The 17,065-nt window shown below is 41.5% G+C and overlaps 1 protein-coding gene across 1 annotated transcript in view; it reads right to left on the bottom strand.

Moving 5' to 3' along the window:
• Positions 1-815: 815 nt before the first annotated feature.
• wnk1b (WNK lysine deficient protein kinase 1b) overlaps positions 816-17,065 on the bottom strand; it is a 94,211-nt gene continuing 77,961 nt past the window's right edge. Inside the window, exons 27-38 of the mRNA XM_013908763.1 lie at positions 14,861-14,975; positions 14,706-14,779; positions 14,268-14,555; positions 13,900-14,150; positions 13,607-13,682; positions 13,400-13,517; positions 12,666-12,863; positions 12,193-12,264; positions 9,053-9,094; positions 7,279-7,451; positions 6,836-6,892; positions 816-6,286 (exon numbers count right to left, since the gene is read on the bottom strand). Coding sequence (XP_013764217.1) covers positions 5,861-6,286; positions 6,836-6,892; positions 7,279-7,451; positions 9,053-9,094; positions 12,193-12,264; positions 12,666-12,863; positions 13,400-13,517; positions 13,607-13,682; positions 13,900-14,150; positions 14,268-14,555; positions 14,706-14,779; positions 14,861-14,975 — 1,890 coding nt within the window. The 3' untranslated portion in view covers positions 816-5,860. The remainder of the gene's footprint in view (positions 6,287-6,835; positions 6,893-7,278; positions 7,452-9,052; positions 9,095-12,192; positions 12,265-12,665; positions 12,864-13,399; positions 13,518-13,606; positions 13,683-13,899; positions 14,151-14,267; positions 14,556-14,705; positions 14,780-14,860; positions 14,976-17,065) is intronic.

The following is a 17,065-nucleotide window of genomic DNA, read 5'->3' as shown; positions in this document are numbered from 1 at the left end:
CTCTATACAGCAGTCGCTGCAAGCATCCACATCGGCACACTTACTTTTCTTTAAGCCACCTCTCATTGCTTTGTAATTTTCTTACAACGAGTCAGACTTTCTTGCATTTTCAAAGTCCTTTTGAGCAATAGTTCTCAAGGTTTTCTTGAGGCCTTTCAAAGTTTTTCTTAAGACATTTGTCTGCTTTTCACTCATTTTTAGTCCATTCTTTACACCTTACTCCTCGACCCATGAATCACTCAAACATTAAAAAAAAAAGAACCTAAATCGGTACCGTTTCTAAACATATCAGACAACTTGGCAAAGAATCGATTGTAAATTATATCCTTAAGCATTTTGTGTAGTTGCACAGATGTGCAAAACACATCATTCCTGTTTCTTTAGTTGAATATGTGAAAAATGTCAAAGATAATGCAGTTGGGCAGGAATAAAAATAGCATTTTTGCACCACCAAGGTGATTCCCAAAGAGCTGTTAGCCGAAAACTTGTGTTGCCTTAAAAAACTGGACAAGTGGGAGGACAAAAGAAAAAGTGGCGGGGCCAAAAAACCCCCCAGAAAAACAAAAATACTTCAGATGAAAAGTATCTGAAAGTCATGTCTTAAGAAATAGGAAAAAAGTCCAGCAAAGACCTGAGACAGGACATGAGAGGTAGCAGCATCACCAGAAATGCTCTCAGCGGAAGGTTAAGAATACATTCTTATTGAATGTATAATTATAATGGAGTGATTCATCCAGACTTAAAAGGTTTGAGTCGGCAGAGAAAAACTATTTAAGCCATAACAACCCAAATAATACACAAAACCCCCACTCAGATTCATTTAAACAACTTTTATTTATTAAGTTTTTACAAATAAAGTAACAAATTTATTGTATTGTAGCGCAAAGCGCAAAGTTTTGTTTTTAATAAGAAGCTTGAACACTCTATACTTAGTGCAAAACATACCATTAAAGGCTGTCGATGACTCCTTACATGTATTTATTTATTTTTTGTTCTCTTTCATTCTTTCATATTTGTTTACTTAAAATCCGACCATGTTTGAACAATGTCAACCACGATACAGAAAAAGGAAAGCAATGAATTAAATTAGGAGCTGGTAGAGACAGTAAAACGGCACAGTGAGAATTCAAAAAAACAAAATGTGAGAGTGGAGAGAGACAAGAAACAAAATCGACATATTTTCAGCAACGCTCACAGAAACCGTTGCTGTTTTCAACACATCATTTCACAGGAGCAAGCTACATAAAACAGTGAGGAGTTGCATGTATCTGTGACTGTGGCTTTGTGTGTGTGTGTGTGCTGAAAGGCAGAATCTCTTTTATTGTTGTTTTTCTCTCTCTTTTGTTTGTTTTTTTTTTTACATGTGGGCACTTCTACAGTGAAAAGCGTAAAGGGTAAGCGAGTCCTGAAGAGGCGAAAACTGGAAAACACATCAACAGGAAACTGATTCTAATGCAAGCGAGTTCAAACTATTGCTACACCGTGCACGCCTCTCCTGAAACACACAATCCTACTTTTCCACTTTAACTCGAGGAAACTTCACAATAAGAGTGCCTGTGCTGGAAAACTTTCGAGCCTTTCACAGTAAAATTCCTCCACGACAACTCCAAAACTTCACAATAACTGCACCCACTTCCAGCAGGGGCATAGCCGTCAAAACCTACTGTAATCTCAGTTTGATATTGATATTATTAAAGTGACAGTTTTAATACTGCATGCAAGGGCATTGCAGCGCAGCAGGTATTCCTTTTATTGTAATCATTGCGTAACAGAGAGACAGTAAAATATGACCAAACCTCAAATCTGCAGCTGCAAAGTGCAGATCCAGGATGATACCTGGCACAGCTCCAGTGAATTAAAGCAGGTAACTACGCCACTTTTTTTCCGCCACTGACAAAAACAAAAAATCAAATGGCACTGAGTTTGTGGCATCATTAAAGGTCTGACAGAATGCTTATATTGAGAACTCAGAAGCAAAGTGGCTCAATGACTATTCACAGCTTCAACCAAACTTGCCAAGTAGTAAAAAATGTCGCGTTATTTTTCTCTAGGAATATAACGATAAAAGATCTATGCTCTTTTGCACAAACTTTACAAAGTAACTTACACACAATCTGGCAAAAAGCAATGGAAAGATGCAAAGCTTTGAAGTTTGTACCAAATGTTTAATTTGTGTTACAGGTTAAAAAAACAAAACAAAAAAACAGTAGAGGGTGCCAGAGGCCTTGCACGTACTCCCTTAAATCCATCAATCATCATGACTGCCATCATCTCTGTCATACCTTCACTCAAAAACTCGTTAAAGCTGACTTTTATTTGTTGGTTTTTCAATTTCTGTAAAGACAGCTGACAACTGTGCTGCCTCGTTAATATTTTTGCAGAATTTTTATGGGTCCTGACAAAGTACTGCCTTGTTTTTCTTTATCTTTCTTTCTTCCAGCTAGTTACTTCCAACTAGTTTAAAATGTATCAGAAAAAGTTGATGTTACAGAGTATCTATATGCACCAAACACTTTTTTGGCTGCATTTTTTTAAAGTTGCATTTTCAAGTGTTAGGTTGCTGCTTATTTAGATATACCGAACCTTCTTTAGACTCGGTTTGACTAATGCATCTAATGCATGACTGGATCACAAGATTACAGCTGTTGTTTACCGTGTCTGAAAGTGTCCAGCTGACTGCTTGGCTACTTCCTGTATATGTGACTTTTGCTAGATAGTTAAAGGCTAGCAAACAAACACAGATAATTCATTTGTGACTTGCAAAGGAGGCAGAACAATAGGAAAAAGGACCTATACTGTACATCTTGCACTGGTGACATGCTTTCCTCTGAAGTCCTTGAGGGGAATGCATCAGGGCACAACGATATTTACACTTCAAAAGAAGTGGCCTGATGCACTGCAGACTACCTCAGCCTATCACAGTGTGCCTTGGTGGTCCTTTTTATATTTAGTGCCACATCCACATGTGATCTGATCCCTCCAGATACATTTTAACGCCAAGTATAAACAGATTTCAGACATACCTAAACAGGGCCATTAGCCTGCACTTCTCACAATATTTCAGTAAACCCAAATTATTCTGACAGTAGAGCGCGACATCATGGCCTATATCACATTCCTGGTTAGCTCTGATGGTCTCAGAGTTTCAAATCCTGACAGAAAGTTAAAACGAGTCTTTAATATCAGCTGATCTCACGTTAAAAAGAACATTATGTCACTGTACCACGGCATGCTCTCCCCGCAAGTATGCTGCACTCGGGTCAAAGTACAGAGTGGTCCAAGCTTCGAATACAATCTTCAATAAACTCCCTCCTTAAAACTGAAGAAAAAAATAATAATATACAGCAATAGAAACAACACTGATAACAAACGGTTGCCTTTCTCCGTCTCTGGACGTCAATCTCAACCTTCGTTCAAACGGCAGCAGAGCATTTCACTCCAAATTTCCCCATTTTGCAGAAAATACACTCAGGAGGAATCATCACAAGCCGGCCTAAACGTGCGCGCACATATACACTGCAGGCCTCATCCGCTAAACTTCACAGCAACAACCTTATATCCTCCACACATTCTGTCCAATGTGCTCACTTTAACCTCCAATGGAGAAGCAACAGGAAGGAAGCAAGGCACTAGTTTAATACCTCCAGCCATCACTAGAGGCTCTAGAGGGGTCAGGGGGAGCGAAGACAAGCGAAAATAAAAGACAGGGTTTTTTTTTTTCAAGTACATTAAAAATGGACACCATTGGTTTTTATACATTCACATTCATCTAACAAAACCAGGGGAGAAAGGGAAGAGGAGGGCTATTTAAAGTGTCTGATAGACAAGTACTGTATTAAGAAAAAAAATAGCTAGCTTTACTTTATTATCTAAATATCGACTATCCTGCCGTTCACGCCGGTTTGTCTTTATACTCAGGTCAGTTTCGGCTTTCAATTCACCCAGTTTATAGAGATGACCTGAAAAAACGGATTGATTAGTTGTTGGTAAGGCATTGGTTTGGAAGTGTGTCCTCAGTAAACTGACAGAAGGACGCTTATTGGAAAAAAAGAGAAAGAGAGAGAGGGGTTACCGATCTCCAAAAATTCGTTTGTGGAAAGCTGTGAATTGAAAGCGAAAGGACCCCGAAAAACTATTCTAAATATGCTTTTTTTGTTGTTTTTAAATTCACCCTAAAACTAATGTTGTCCAACAACATTTGCTAATAACAAACAACAATAATCACAGTGTCTCCACATCATACAGCGATGTGCACATATAACAGGTCCATTGACAGAACACGGTTTTGTTTTTTGTTTCTTTTTAAATAGAACAATCATTAACAACAATAATTATGACAATAATGTACATTGCATTTCAACCCAGATATTGAAAACGACCTAATTATGACACTAAGAACTGAGGCACGGCCCATGAGTCTGACAGCTGACACCTCCAACTATGCGTGAGTGTATTTACATGAGTCTGTGAATGACTGTATGCGGCTTTGTGTATTTATATGAATGTCATAAGAGTTGCGTGGGTGTGTGAATGTGTATGCGTCAGATTGCTAGCTGGGGTGGCGGTAGGTGGGTGGGGCAGGGGGCAACAAGGGAACCAACCCGACGACACACACACAAAAAAATGGAATCATCATAGCAGACATTCGAAAAAACAGACACGAACTATACATGGATATTATCTTGATAACAAGGTCACTTTTACACACTGAGTTCTCTTGTGTTCGGGCTTTTTTTGTCCTCTTCTAAAAGGTTTCTGCTGTTATTGCTTCAAATTGCAACAGGGAGGTGAAGAGAGAGGGACGAAAGAAGTCGTGAAGCATCTGTTCTGCCCGTTTGGGACCCCCATCGACATGAAGTGAGCTGAAACAGGAAGCTGATGGAGGGCTTTCCCACTTCCATCTCTCTCTACCTGCTTGAATACTTTGCCACACTGAGCGGTGGGGAGGGGGAGAAGAAGACGGCGGAGATGCTGGGCTACATCTAGTCTCGATATGTATTTGATTTAATCTTGACTCGCTTTGTGCTTTTAAAGGTTAGGAAGGCTCTCCAACTTCCAAACGACTTCCTGAAACATTCGATTAGAGTTATGCGGACTCGTCTTCTGCTCTCACCTCACCCTTCTATCTGCTGCCATTTGCATCTCCTCCTGTAATCCTTTGATTTAAGGATGCTAACTGCTGCCAGAAACACTGATGATTTTGATTCCTAACACTAAGCAACAATATCGGTTAATGTGAGGACTAGCAATGCTCACCCCCAATGGAAGAAATGCATATTTGCAAGTTTTTTTGTTGGGATTTCTAGCAGAGACTGATAAACATGGATAGCAGAGGCCTTAAAATCAGTACCAGCAGGAATTGATGAGAAGGTACTGCACGGACACAAAGGCTCAAGTTGGATTTTGTAAAAGCTGGCTACCACATTCTTCCTCCTCCTGAGCCTGATGCAATGTCGTCTGTCTAGTAAGCACGGCTCGCTAACCCATATTATGTAAAGATATGTTAACTCATGTCAGAGCGTGAAATCCAACAAGTGTAAACCAGCCATTAGAGCAAACATGCAGACAGTTATTGACAGCAAGCCCACACACCCTGTCAGAACCTCTTTGGCCTTTTATCATTGTACTCTGAGTCTTTTTCTTTTGCTACAAGCCCACAGCAGAAAGGCTGCACTGCTTTTCTCTGAAGTGCAGCCTGAAGTGGCTTCTCATGCACACGCATGCCTACCCCCGTCTCAACCCCCCCTCTCCCAACAAAAGAAATAAAATCAATCACACTTTCTAGTCAATCCAGCGATGAACACTCCACTTCACACCAGTCCTCTCAGGCCGTGATTTAAACCGGCCCCGACTCTGAGCCCTACGTGGTCCTCAAGTTGGGTCCTCCTGGGTTACTGACTGATTTCTGCAGGGTATTGGTCACATGGAAAGCTTGGAGTGGCCCCTGGCCTGGAATCTGTCCCTGTGGCGTGGGGTAGGGGCCCAGGGGTTGGGAGGTACTGACCAGCAGAGGCTGTGTTGGTGCTTGGTGTGGGGTGGACAGGCTGTGAGCCGGACCAGACCATTGTGCACTATAGGCAGCAGTTGGGGTGTAGTGGATGAACTGGGGAAGCTGGGGTTGGGGTGGAGTGGAGGAGGCAGGAGGGTGGCATAAAGAGCCCTTTCGGGCAGCCAGAGAGGTAGCGGTGCTGGAGTTTGTTGGGATGTGGGCTGAACCACCTATGCTGCTGGGACACAGCTGGCTGGGAGCGGAGTACTTCCTGCCCAGACTGGCTGACTGGATAACCTGCAGGGGAGGAGAAACGTCACTCAAAATTCAAAATTAAGCATTTTTCTCTTAAATAATTTGATTCTAGTTCCCTGTGCTAGGTAAAGGAGTTAAAATTAATTATTAACCAAGCCTGCTTAAAATGTAAGTTAAAAAAAACAACCCAAAAATACAGCCATGCGACATTTATCTTAGCTAAACAAACTGGGTTATTCTCTGCACCACCAACACAGCAGATTCGCTTCATGTCAGGTGGAATTTAATAATTAAATAACCAAAACGTTTTTTTGGGAATTTGCATGTCTGAAAAGTAAAAAGTATCAATTTGAAAAATCAATATCACATTGTAATATAATAACTTGTAAATTTTACTGTGTTTTTAAATGGCACATGATGCAAAATAATGCATTTTAATTAAACACCAAAAGATCAGTTGTTAAGGGAATACAATAGCACATCATCCAGAAATCTGGATGTAGTAAAGCAGGCAGGGATCAAACAGCTTTTTGTGTTTTTTCTAAGAGTTTAGTGCAGAAATGATGCGATGTGGTGTTTTTTAATATTAACCTCATAGCTGTGTCCCTGCACCGGAGCCTGCTGCAGCTGTTTGGCACTCCTCTTACCCTGAAACAGTTCAATATTTAATTTACTGTGCAAACATAATGATGTAATATATAATTAATCACAAAAAACTGCTTCCATGTCCACTGATAACAGAAAAAATATTTGTCATGTTCATGACCTTTCTCTTAAGATTAACACTGCAAGGCACAAAGTTATGGCTAACACTTTTTGTATACATCCAAAAGGCCTTGGATCGGGTTTCTTCAACAGATCAAACACATTTGCATTTCTAAAAAGGAGGTTTCAGAGTTTAAGCTCTTTCCTCTCTGTCTTCATATCTAGTGAACTAACTATGGGACCTGCTGAGTCACTGATAAAATATATTTTTCTTTGATATGAAAACTCTTGCTATGTTTTAAAATATACATTCAAAAACAGCACTAAACCTGTGAGAGGTTCATGGCATCTCTGGCCCAGTTGTCCACCAGTTTATGAAGGTCATCGGTGAAGGTTCCTTTCCTCTGGTGTGGGGCTGGCATGTTGGGGGCCAGACACTGAGAACCCCCCTGGCTTTGACCCAAACCACCTGAACCGCTCACTGCATTGGTGCTATTCGTCCCTGAGAGTCAAGACAGACACAAGGGAGGAGGGAAAAGAGCAAATAGTGTGAGATAATGTTTAAAAGGTGAGGCAAAGCTGATGTTATCTGGATGATTGTGATTGGCGGCAGGCGGCTCTGTCTTAACCACAAAGGGCAGACAGAGGTTGGTCAGGTCAGGAGGTTTAGGGCAGCTGAGCATGTGGACATGGTCACAGAACTGCATTGTTTAGTTTTAATGATGGAGATCATGATGATAAACAGGAATAAGAGACAACTTATGATAGCAGAGGAAGGGCACTTTGGCAGTTAGGATAAATGCTGAACCCTTTATAGTATATATATCTTATTTATAACAAGGAATCAGATCACACTGGACAGCCTGTAGAGCATTCAAAATGCCCCTGCAGTGACCCGGTGCACCTCTTAACTCTGAATACATTTCCCAGACACTAGATGGTGCTCAACCTCTGTATCAGGAAGTATTATGTGTTTTTTTTTCACCCACTACCAAACTTAATGCAGACTAAACTCCAAAAAAAAGCACACACTGCAGGCTGGCTTTTTGGCATCTGTGTTCCCCATACCGTGCTCAATGACGGGGTAATGACAGGGCTGGTCTATCAATCCAACAGGAAACCACCAAAAACTGGCCTGTGAAATAAGCTCTTTGCTACAAGACGCTGCACACTCTTCTGCTTCAAACAACAGTTTCAAGTCCCTTAATTCTGGATCCCTTATACTGCAGACAAGTCTTTGAGAATACAGGTTTATCTTTTGTAAATATGCAATTTTTATAAATAATTTAGGTCTGTGGAAGAGAAGATAAAGATTCATTTATAAATGCTACGAGGAAAACCATAAAGATATGTAAAGCATATACACATACTGCAGATAGATCATGTTTTCTTATGTTTTAAACATCCCCATAACTGCACATTACCCTTATAATCACACTAAGCTGATGCACTTCCTTTGCATACAAGATCATCCCAAAGCCATGCCAGCAGAATGAGCATGGGCGTTAAATATTGACATGATTTGTTCATATCAGATATTAAATGAGAACAGGCAGAATATGCAAGGATTGTCAAGGATTCTACAGTTGGTCTGACAAAAATAAATCAATCAATAAATAGAAATAAACTGTCATGTCATGCTAAACAAAATGGAGGAAAATAAGAATGAGGAGACGCTGAGTCATGAACGACTGCAGCAGCATGGGATTCTGGTCTATGTAGTCCAAGCCAAAAGCCATGGTGAAGGCTGAGAGGAACGGGAGGGGCAGCTTGTATGTGTTAGTGTTTGGCACATTTTATGTGTGTGTGAGAGAGAGGGAGAGCTTGCAGGTGCATGCGCTGTCAGTTTAGATCTGTTAAGGCTACACACTTCAGTTATTTCAGCCCTCAAACTGGACTTTCCCTGAAACGCCATCATCGAAACTGCAAAGCTCGTCTTAGCTGAAATAACTGAAGTTAACGGATCTCAAATCTGGCAGAGGGTCGGAGCTGTAACCGACAGGGCGTCAGAAGGCGGGAGGAAGCGTGGGAGAGCAAGTGCAAGGATGGAGGAGTTGGTATGGATGGAGGGAGGGAGGAAAGACCAAAAAGAGAGATAGTTACTACAGAGCTGGTTGCAGGGGCAGACTTTTTTCACCATCTTCCCTGTGCGCCGGAAGACAACAATTGGAGGGATCGGGAGAGAGTCAGAGTTAAGCCCCGCCCACAACACACAACAACCAAACACAATGCACATTGTGACAGGTATAAGCATAATAATGTGACCTTGAAACAAACAAGACTTTGGTGTTGAGCTGCCCAGGAACATCTTAAAAACCTGTCACACAATGTAACATGTCCCCAGAAACACAAAGCAAATAGTGGAGGAGACTTTGCCCCTGATTATTATTATTATTATTATTATTTAATGTACAACCACACAAATGAGTAAAGCATTTTCTGACAATGGTAAGATACACAGACAATTTTCTGCAGATATGCAGTCGACAGTTACTTTTAGCCCAGAGGTGAACATATTATTTAACCAAAGCTCTTGACATTGCTTTACTTTCAATTTAATAACAATATCAAATTTCAGATTTGCCATAAATGTGTACTGTGGCTTTAAGATGCTTATGGGCAAACCAAAACCTGGTTTCACATGTGATTCTGATACTCTCTGCAGCTCACAGGGCCTTACCACACCTGGGTCAAATATTGTAATCGACTTTGATTTTCAGACTTTCTATAAACAGGGTGGGATTTGTGCAAAAAAAGGATTCTGGTTTTAAATTAATGTGCAAAATTCTCAGCATCACGTTTGTGCTTTCAGTCACAATCCAATCAATCCTAATGATACAAGCAAGACTCAAATCTATCTGTGCATCAACGTCACTATTTAATATGAAATAAGCTAAAAGATTACTGTCAGTCTAAAGAATTGTTAGGCTGAATAAATATTCTGCTGCAGTACAATCCTACGTCTCAAACTTAGACAACAGCCTGCTTTAATGACTGAGTTAGAGCGGCTCTTTTTACACAGGAGTGCACCTACTACTTTCTGTCAGCCTATCATAGCAGCTGCACCACCGCATGTGAGTAACGTCTGCAGGATGTCTCAGACAGCGGCCCCATGCATAGCTGCAGTTCAACAAGATGAACGAACATGCGGTGCTTTTTGGCTCAATGAAAAGCCCGCCCCATGCAGTGAAATTTCTACTTGAAAAGACTGCAAGCACTGAAAGTGAAATCAGCTCCCCATTAGACTGAAGTTTGTGCTGCAGACTGTTTCAAAGTGCAGCGATAAAAATGAGAGGGACGCATAAAATCACACCCTGATTATAAGCAAGAATTTGAATCCAATTCTAGACTTTTTAAACCTATGTTAAGGAACAAGAATAACTCGAGTCCACTAAGACCCAGGTATGCCTCTCTCCACTCCTGCTGATGCAGCGACATGGGGACGGCTGAGCGGGCGGTGAGGACACCGAGTGAGGAAAGGAAAGAAGGAAGGGAGAGACAGGGTTTGAGCTGCAGAGGGTTCAGAAGCATTCAGAAACGTCCCTTAAGCACAAAACATTTGAGCATTACAGATTAAGGTTTAATAGAAACACTTTATTAAGAGTAAAATAGAAATCAAAGCTTTGAAGTGTGCTTAATTGATGTAAAAACAAACTGCTTATTTAAAAAAATTCAAAACGCATGAAAGAAAAGCTAAAATAATCAACATGTCCGTCCTTCGCTATTTGGAAATAAGGGTTAGAAATGGAAGCAGTCAGGATTTGAAATTAATACCAGCAGACAAACAAAACGGCCTCATCTGTCTCTAATTTATTAGAACCGAAGATGAAATCGATCAGAGGGAGAATGTTTGTAATGATTATTGTTAGGATAGAAGCTTATTTGAGCTTGAATAACGTCACAAAGAACGTTAGTTACAGGGTTAAGTATAAATGTACAGGATTCTCCAGCTGCTTGTAAAATCCATGTTTAGCTGCTATATTCACTAGCTTTCCCTTTAAAGCCCGAATCACGAAATAATCGCCAGAAAATTCAAACTTTGTGAAAATGAAGTGTTTAGTGAACTTTGTGAGGGAATTAAACGATGTATAAATTATGAGTTTTAATTCGTATCATATTTGCTACATCATCCTTCAAAGTTAATCGTGCAGTTTATTTCTACATCATCACACTGATGATCTAGAAGACTCAAAAACTGACAAAAACTTGTAAACATGTATCAAATATGATACACTTGACTTTAAAGGGTCAAATTCAAATGAAGCCGTCATCCTTAAGTTTTTCCTCCTAAATTCTCGGAAAAACTAACCAACTGCTATCATGCAGCAAACTTTATCGCAACAGCATAGATATGTTTGGTCAATCGGCTCTTCTGCTGTATTTGCGACGGAGCAGCGGCAGTAGAAGCTAGAAGTAGCTCTAAAATTGATTTCTGCGGTATTAATCTGCAACATATTGTCATCAATCAAGCAGGACTGATAAGGGCTTTGACCAGGAGCCGTCTAATGAAACTTAGTTCCCTGCTAATGCTGTCAATTTCTAATTCATTGGATTTTTAGATTTTTATGACCCAGAGCCACAGTACCTGATTTTTGATTAGAGACATGGGCTTGTTTAAAAATGAAAAAAGCCTCAGTGTCACTAACTCAGTGTCTCTTTTGATCATTTCAGGGCCTTCACTTCATTTTGACCTTATTATAGTAAAAAGATTCTTATTTCCTGTAGCCAAAAGGGCGCAAGGAAGTTAAAAAAATAACATTTTTGGCAAGGAAGACAAAGAAAGAAACAAGATTACAAATGAAGAAATAGTATGTAAAGATGACTGCCGCAAGATCTGGGTGTGAAGAACTATCACTGTCTGAACATTTTGCGTCCTGCAGTAAGATCTTATATTGTTTACTTTTTTATGCACCTACAACCTTTTTTAAGGTAAAAACGTTGTTTCTGCTTGTCTGTTTAACTAAAATACTCAGGTTTCAACTTCTGAAACCACAAAGTTTGATGTTCATGTCTACTCAACTGACTTTGCGTGGTTTTTTTTTTGTAAATTTAACAGATTTCTGCAGAGCACTGATGATATCAGAAGGAGCGGGTCTTCCTCCACCAAAGAAGAAAACCCACAGGAGAGGATGACTGTGACTCGACGGATATATGGGGGGGAAAAATTAAACAAAAGTAAGTAAAGATAAAAGAGAAGAGCAAAGAAATAGAGCGTTACACACAAAGAGCCAAGCAGGGCGTACTCAGAAAGCGCGTCCTCCTGCCGCCAGGCTTGAAGGCCAAACGCTCCGAACCCCAGCTGAACTTTACACAGCCTGAAGAGAGGGAGGAGGGAAAGAAGGGGAGGAGAGAGGAGATGAGGAAAGTACGGAGAAGAGAGAGGTGAAGGGGAGGAGAAATGAGAAGAAAGGAGAGCGATAAAACCGGAGAGAGAAAATTGAGAAAAGACACGATAAGAAGAAGGAAGAGAAGGAAAAGATGAAAAGAGACACGGTTGAAGAATACACAGAAAGGACACTGAGTTAGCCCTCACAGTTTTTTTTCTCTCAACAAAGAACAACAGAAAGAGATGGGAGATCTTGTTGTGAGTGAGTGAAGACAAACCAACAGCATGCATTTGTCTTAATCTGCATGCGAAGCATCCAATAAGCTGTTTGTGTGAACTTTTAATGCTGCGGAGATGCAACGAGGCCCGGGACTCTCAGCGGATGCATACCTGGGGTGGGAGCACACAGGCTGGGCACAGAGAGCGCCGCCTCGCTGGTGTAGGCTGAACACAGGTTGTCACTGGAGGGAGAGGGTTTGAGGGGCTGGAGCAGAGTGCTGCTGTTCGAATCGGCTAATCCTCCTGGGGCTAGCAGAGCCAGCTGGCCGGGGTACATAGTCGGGACGCTCTGGGCGGATAGAGTGCTGCCTGAAGATAGCAGAAGGCATGGGCAAGAGGAAGGAGCAGGCCAGGACCAATCGCAGAAAGCAGAGAGACACGCACAAACACACAAACACAAAGGTAATGGATAGTTAAAGAGACCCATTTACCCAGACATTTACAGAGACACGCCCCCACACACAACCACACAGAGAAAAACAGACGGAGAAAGCAGTCAGAAATGTTCAAGCTCCGAGCCTGATCCCACGTGCAGGTGTACACAAGCAGATAAACACACATACATACATGTGCACATGGATGCATAAACACAGAGAGGATGCAATGTTAGCGAAAGGTTTTTGAACCGTCCTGGCTGTAGTGGGCTTAGGGTTCAAGATTAAGGTCGTTCAGTGTCAGTTCAACCAAATTAGAAGACCACCTTTTCATGCTCTGGTAGTGTCAGTATTTTCAAGTTTGCCTATTTTGTTAATAGAAACTAACTATTTTCACATGTGTGTGGGAAGGAAATCGTTTTTTGAATGAACTGAGCCTTTACATGTGTTCATCTTTTCACCAAAGCCTACCTGGCTGTAATGGACTCTTGCTGCTGGTTCTGGACGATTTCGATGACTTGCTTTTGGTGGGCCGTCTCCTCCTGCCAGTCAAGGTCAAAACAGGAGGGATCGCTGAAGGCGGAGGAACCTACAACGCCAAAAGGAAGAATTCTCACATTCCGTTTTTTTGTGATGCTGCCTTAATTGCAGTTTTTTTGTTTTTTACTCGCTGGATACCTTTCCCAGCCTGGTGAACAGACGGTCTATTTCCTCCTTCTGGCGGGATTGAAGTTCCTGAATCTCACGCATGTGCCTGGTGGGTGAAAAGTAAAATAAGATATATAGAAGTAACAAGAATGGAATCATTCTTGGAAGGAAAAGGAGGAGAAGAAAAGCGCACGAGAAGGAGAGAAAAATCAAGTTTTTCAAAGCCATTAACCTTACTAAAGAAGCAAAGGTGGACAATGAAACAAAGAATGGACGTGTGAATCTATTTTCCACTTTAAGAAAATGAGAAAGGGATAACTCACTTCTCTCTGAGGCGAGTGACTTCCCGTTTGAAGTCCTCATCCTCAAATTCCGAGTCATTGTCACTGCTGATGTAGGAGTTATTGAAGGAGTTGTTTAGACTCGGCAGAGAGGCTTTATGGGTAGAATCTGGGGTCAAAACTTGGCCAGGATCGCTGGGTCCATTAGCAGCTTTGGCAGCAGGTGGAGGACTCTCCTCCTCAGCACGACTGACTGAGAATCTACCAACGCGGGCCTCGGGTTTAGGAGTAACCTAAAAAATTGAAAATATGAACAAAACAACAAGAGGAGGGGAGAGAATTAAAACTGGAAAAAGGGACAAAAGACGAAAAGGAAAGGAGGCGGCAGAGAAAATAAAGTGAACGATTACCTGAAAGCGTCCTATGGTGGTGGTGGGCGGTTTGGGGGAGGGGCAAGGGGATGTTAGAGGGGAGGGGTGGTGGGATCCAACGGGAGTCTTGTGAGGGGGCCCGTCCACCACGTCTCCTGTTTTTCCTGCTCCTTCCGCTTTCAGAGGCAACGAGGAGTTTTTGTGCAATGTGTTCTCTGGGCTCGAGAGAGTAGAGGATGATGAAGAAGATGAAGTGGAGGAGGTGGTGGAGGAAGACTCGGTGCAGGCCGGTCGCTGGACAGCGGGCTCTTCGATAGCCCGTGAGACCTAAGCATCGAAGAGAAACGTGGAAGAAGGCTATGAGACACAGAAACACTTGGATCCTACTTGTCAGTTGGGATCCAGTGTATATTCATTATGCTAGTCTTACATGCAGACGGTATTCATGTGCGGTGTCTCGTGTTGAAGATCTTTTACCTTAAATCGTCCTAATTGAGTTTGAGGGGGATGAACAGGAGAGGACAAAGTTTCTTCCTCCACTGGAAAAGGAACTGAGGAACATATGATGGATACTTTAGAAATCACACAGATACAAAAATATAACATTAGGATTTGGGTATAATCGAACATACCTGGTTGTCCAACTGAAGCCACACTAATGTGGGAGGCCTGACCGCCCACAGAAACAGTCTCTGGACTCAACGCTCTCCTTAACTGGGCATCCAAGTCCTCCAGAGGCTGCTGAGACTGAAGAGGTGGGCAGATAAACTGTTAGACCATGCAAGAACAAAAACCGTGCAAAAAGAGGCAGGCTTGGCCACGCAGGTTTTACTAATAGCTGTTGATTAGCAACATAAGCACAGATCAGCCAACTGAATCAAACATTTCAGTTGATTTTAAGATTTTATGGATTAAAGCAACACCAAACTCCAAGCTCAGCTAAACTGATTAATTGTTTAATGCTGCTCCGCTGTGAGTTAGACTGCAGTCTTAGACCTGCAGGCAGGTTCTTGCTGAGTATCTGGTTCGCATTTGGCTTCCTTCTATTTTGCAGCTCGCTGCCTGGAAAACTAAGAATTGCATAATCAAGGCCATCTTTGTAATCACCGTTCATGTATGCACAATCTTGGACTTTTTTTCCAGTGCAATTATGTTTTTTAGTCTTTATTTTCTGCTTTTATGGTAATTTTGTTTTCAGGGATGGAATATTTGTTTTATATAGGTAAGCTGGTATTCTAATAGTAAAAGGAGACTGTTGTTTCTATCAGCAGCAATTCATATTTCCAAGCAAAGCTCAACTCTGGGACCTTGCTGCTTCTTTGCACTCATACACGGAAAGTTGGACATGACGAGAGCACCAGCAAAACCTCCCATATGGAACAGACAACAGATACGGCACACTGATTAAGTCAGACACAACATTAAAAAGGGCAGGTTTGCTGGAGAGGGTTTGCAGCGGTTTGCAGATTTACTACAACCTTTGGAAGGCTGAAGCAGTTTATATGGTGCAGCCTGTATAAACTGCTTGCCAATGATGTTACTGATGTGTAGCTGAGTCAGCTGAGCCATCGTCTGGTATGCAATGAGCTGGATCGCCCTTGTGTGTGATCTCATAGCCCACCTGAATATACACCATGCTCCATTCTCTTTGTCAAGGATTTTGTAACACTGTTTTATAGGGTGCAATATCATTGAAGTTTATTTTTAAAAAATCCTCTAGTCTAAATGAACGTTTCCAAGCAAACTGTAATTAAAATACTTCCAGTTATACCATCTGACTAAAAATGCAAACTAACCTCTGGTCCAACTGGATGCTTTAACCATCCTCAAAACTTGGCAAAGCATACAAATTAGGACCAGTTAAAGTCTAAAATTTGTCATTTTTAACACCGTTCCTCACCAAAAAAAAAAAAAAATCAGATTTCTCTCCTTCGCCAATGAACAATGTGATCCAGAAGCTGCCCAAAGCCATTCATTCTCGAGCAATTAAACTACAATCACAAAGTAAAGAATTAAAAAGAAATCCCAAGTGAACTTCAACGACAGCAGGATTATCTTAATCAAACGAGACATGTCTCATCCAGGAGACTTACATAAGGGACGGGATGTTGTATCCGGGCAGATCAGATTGTTTTAGATGTCACATCTCTCTATTTATTCAATGTGCTTGTCTGGTTGAAAGGAAAGTCTATTTTTAAACTGAAGCATTCACGGTCTGGCAACTGAAATCAGTTCATTATCTGTCTGTCCTGAAGTCATTGGTGCTCAAACTGCTCACTGCTGCATTTGTCTGGCAAACTGTTTTAATCTGTTTGGTCATTCTCTTTGACCAGTGCTCCATGTGCTTCCCAGTCTTTATCTTAAAAGTCCACAGAGACTTTTTCGTCTTCTTCTTTCAGCAGCTCCCATTATGGATCGCCTGGCATCCACTTTAGTCACACCAACTCTCTTTGTGTCCTCTGTCCTCTCTCCCTACATTCATTTCCACCTTTTCCACCCTGCCTGCGCTCTTTTATTTCCCTCTGTTGTGCACTGTTTATTCTTCTGGATGGTTGACCCCATGTATTAAACACATACTCCTTGCAACTTCACCTTCCCACCTGTTTCCCTCTCATTCACACACACGTCTTCTGTCTCGTTTGTATTGATATTCACTCTTTTTCTCTCCAGCACATTCCTCCGCCTCCTCAGGCTCTTATCTACCTGCTCCCTACTTTCACAAAAGATCATCTCATCATCATCTGCGAACATCGTAGTCCACAGAGACTCCTGCCTTATCTCATTTGTCAACCAACCCACCTGACACTGCATTTATGTGCTTTTGACTTCTATTTAAA

The sequence above is a fragment of the Pundamilia nyererei genome, unplaced genomic scaffold, assembly GCF_000239375.1.
Source record: "Pundamilia nyererei isolate P.nyererei 1_Seehausen unplaced genomic scaffold, PunNye1.0 scaffold00014, whole genome shotgun sequence".
In the NCBI taxonomy this organism is placed as follows: Eukaryota; Metazoa; Chordata; class Actinopteri; order Cichliformes; family Cichlidae; genus Pundamilia; species Pundamilia nyererei.
This window is presented reverse-complemented; position numbering and strand designations above follow the sequence as displayed.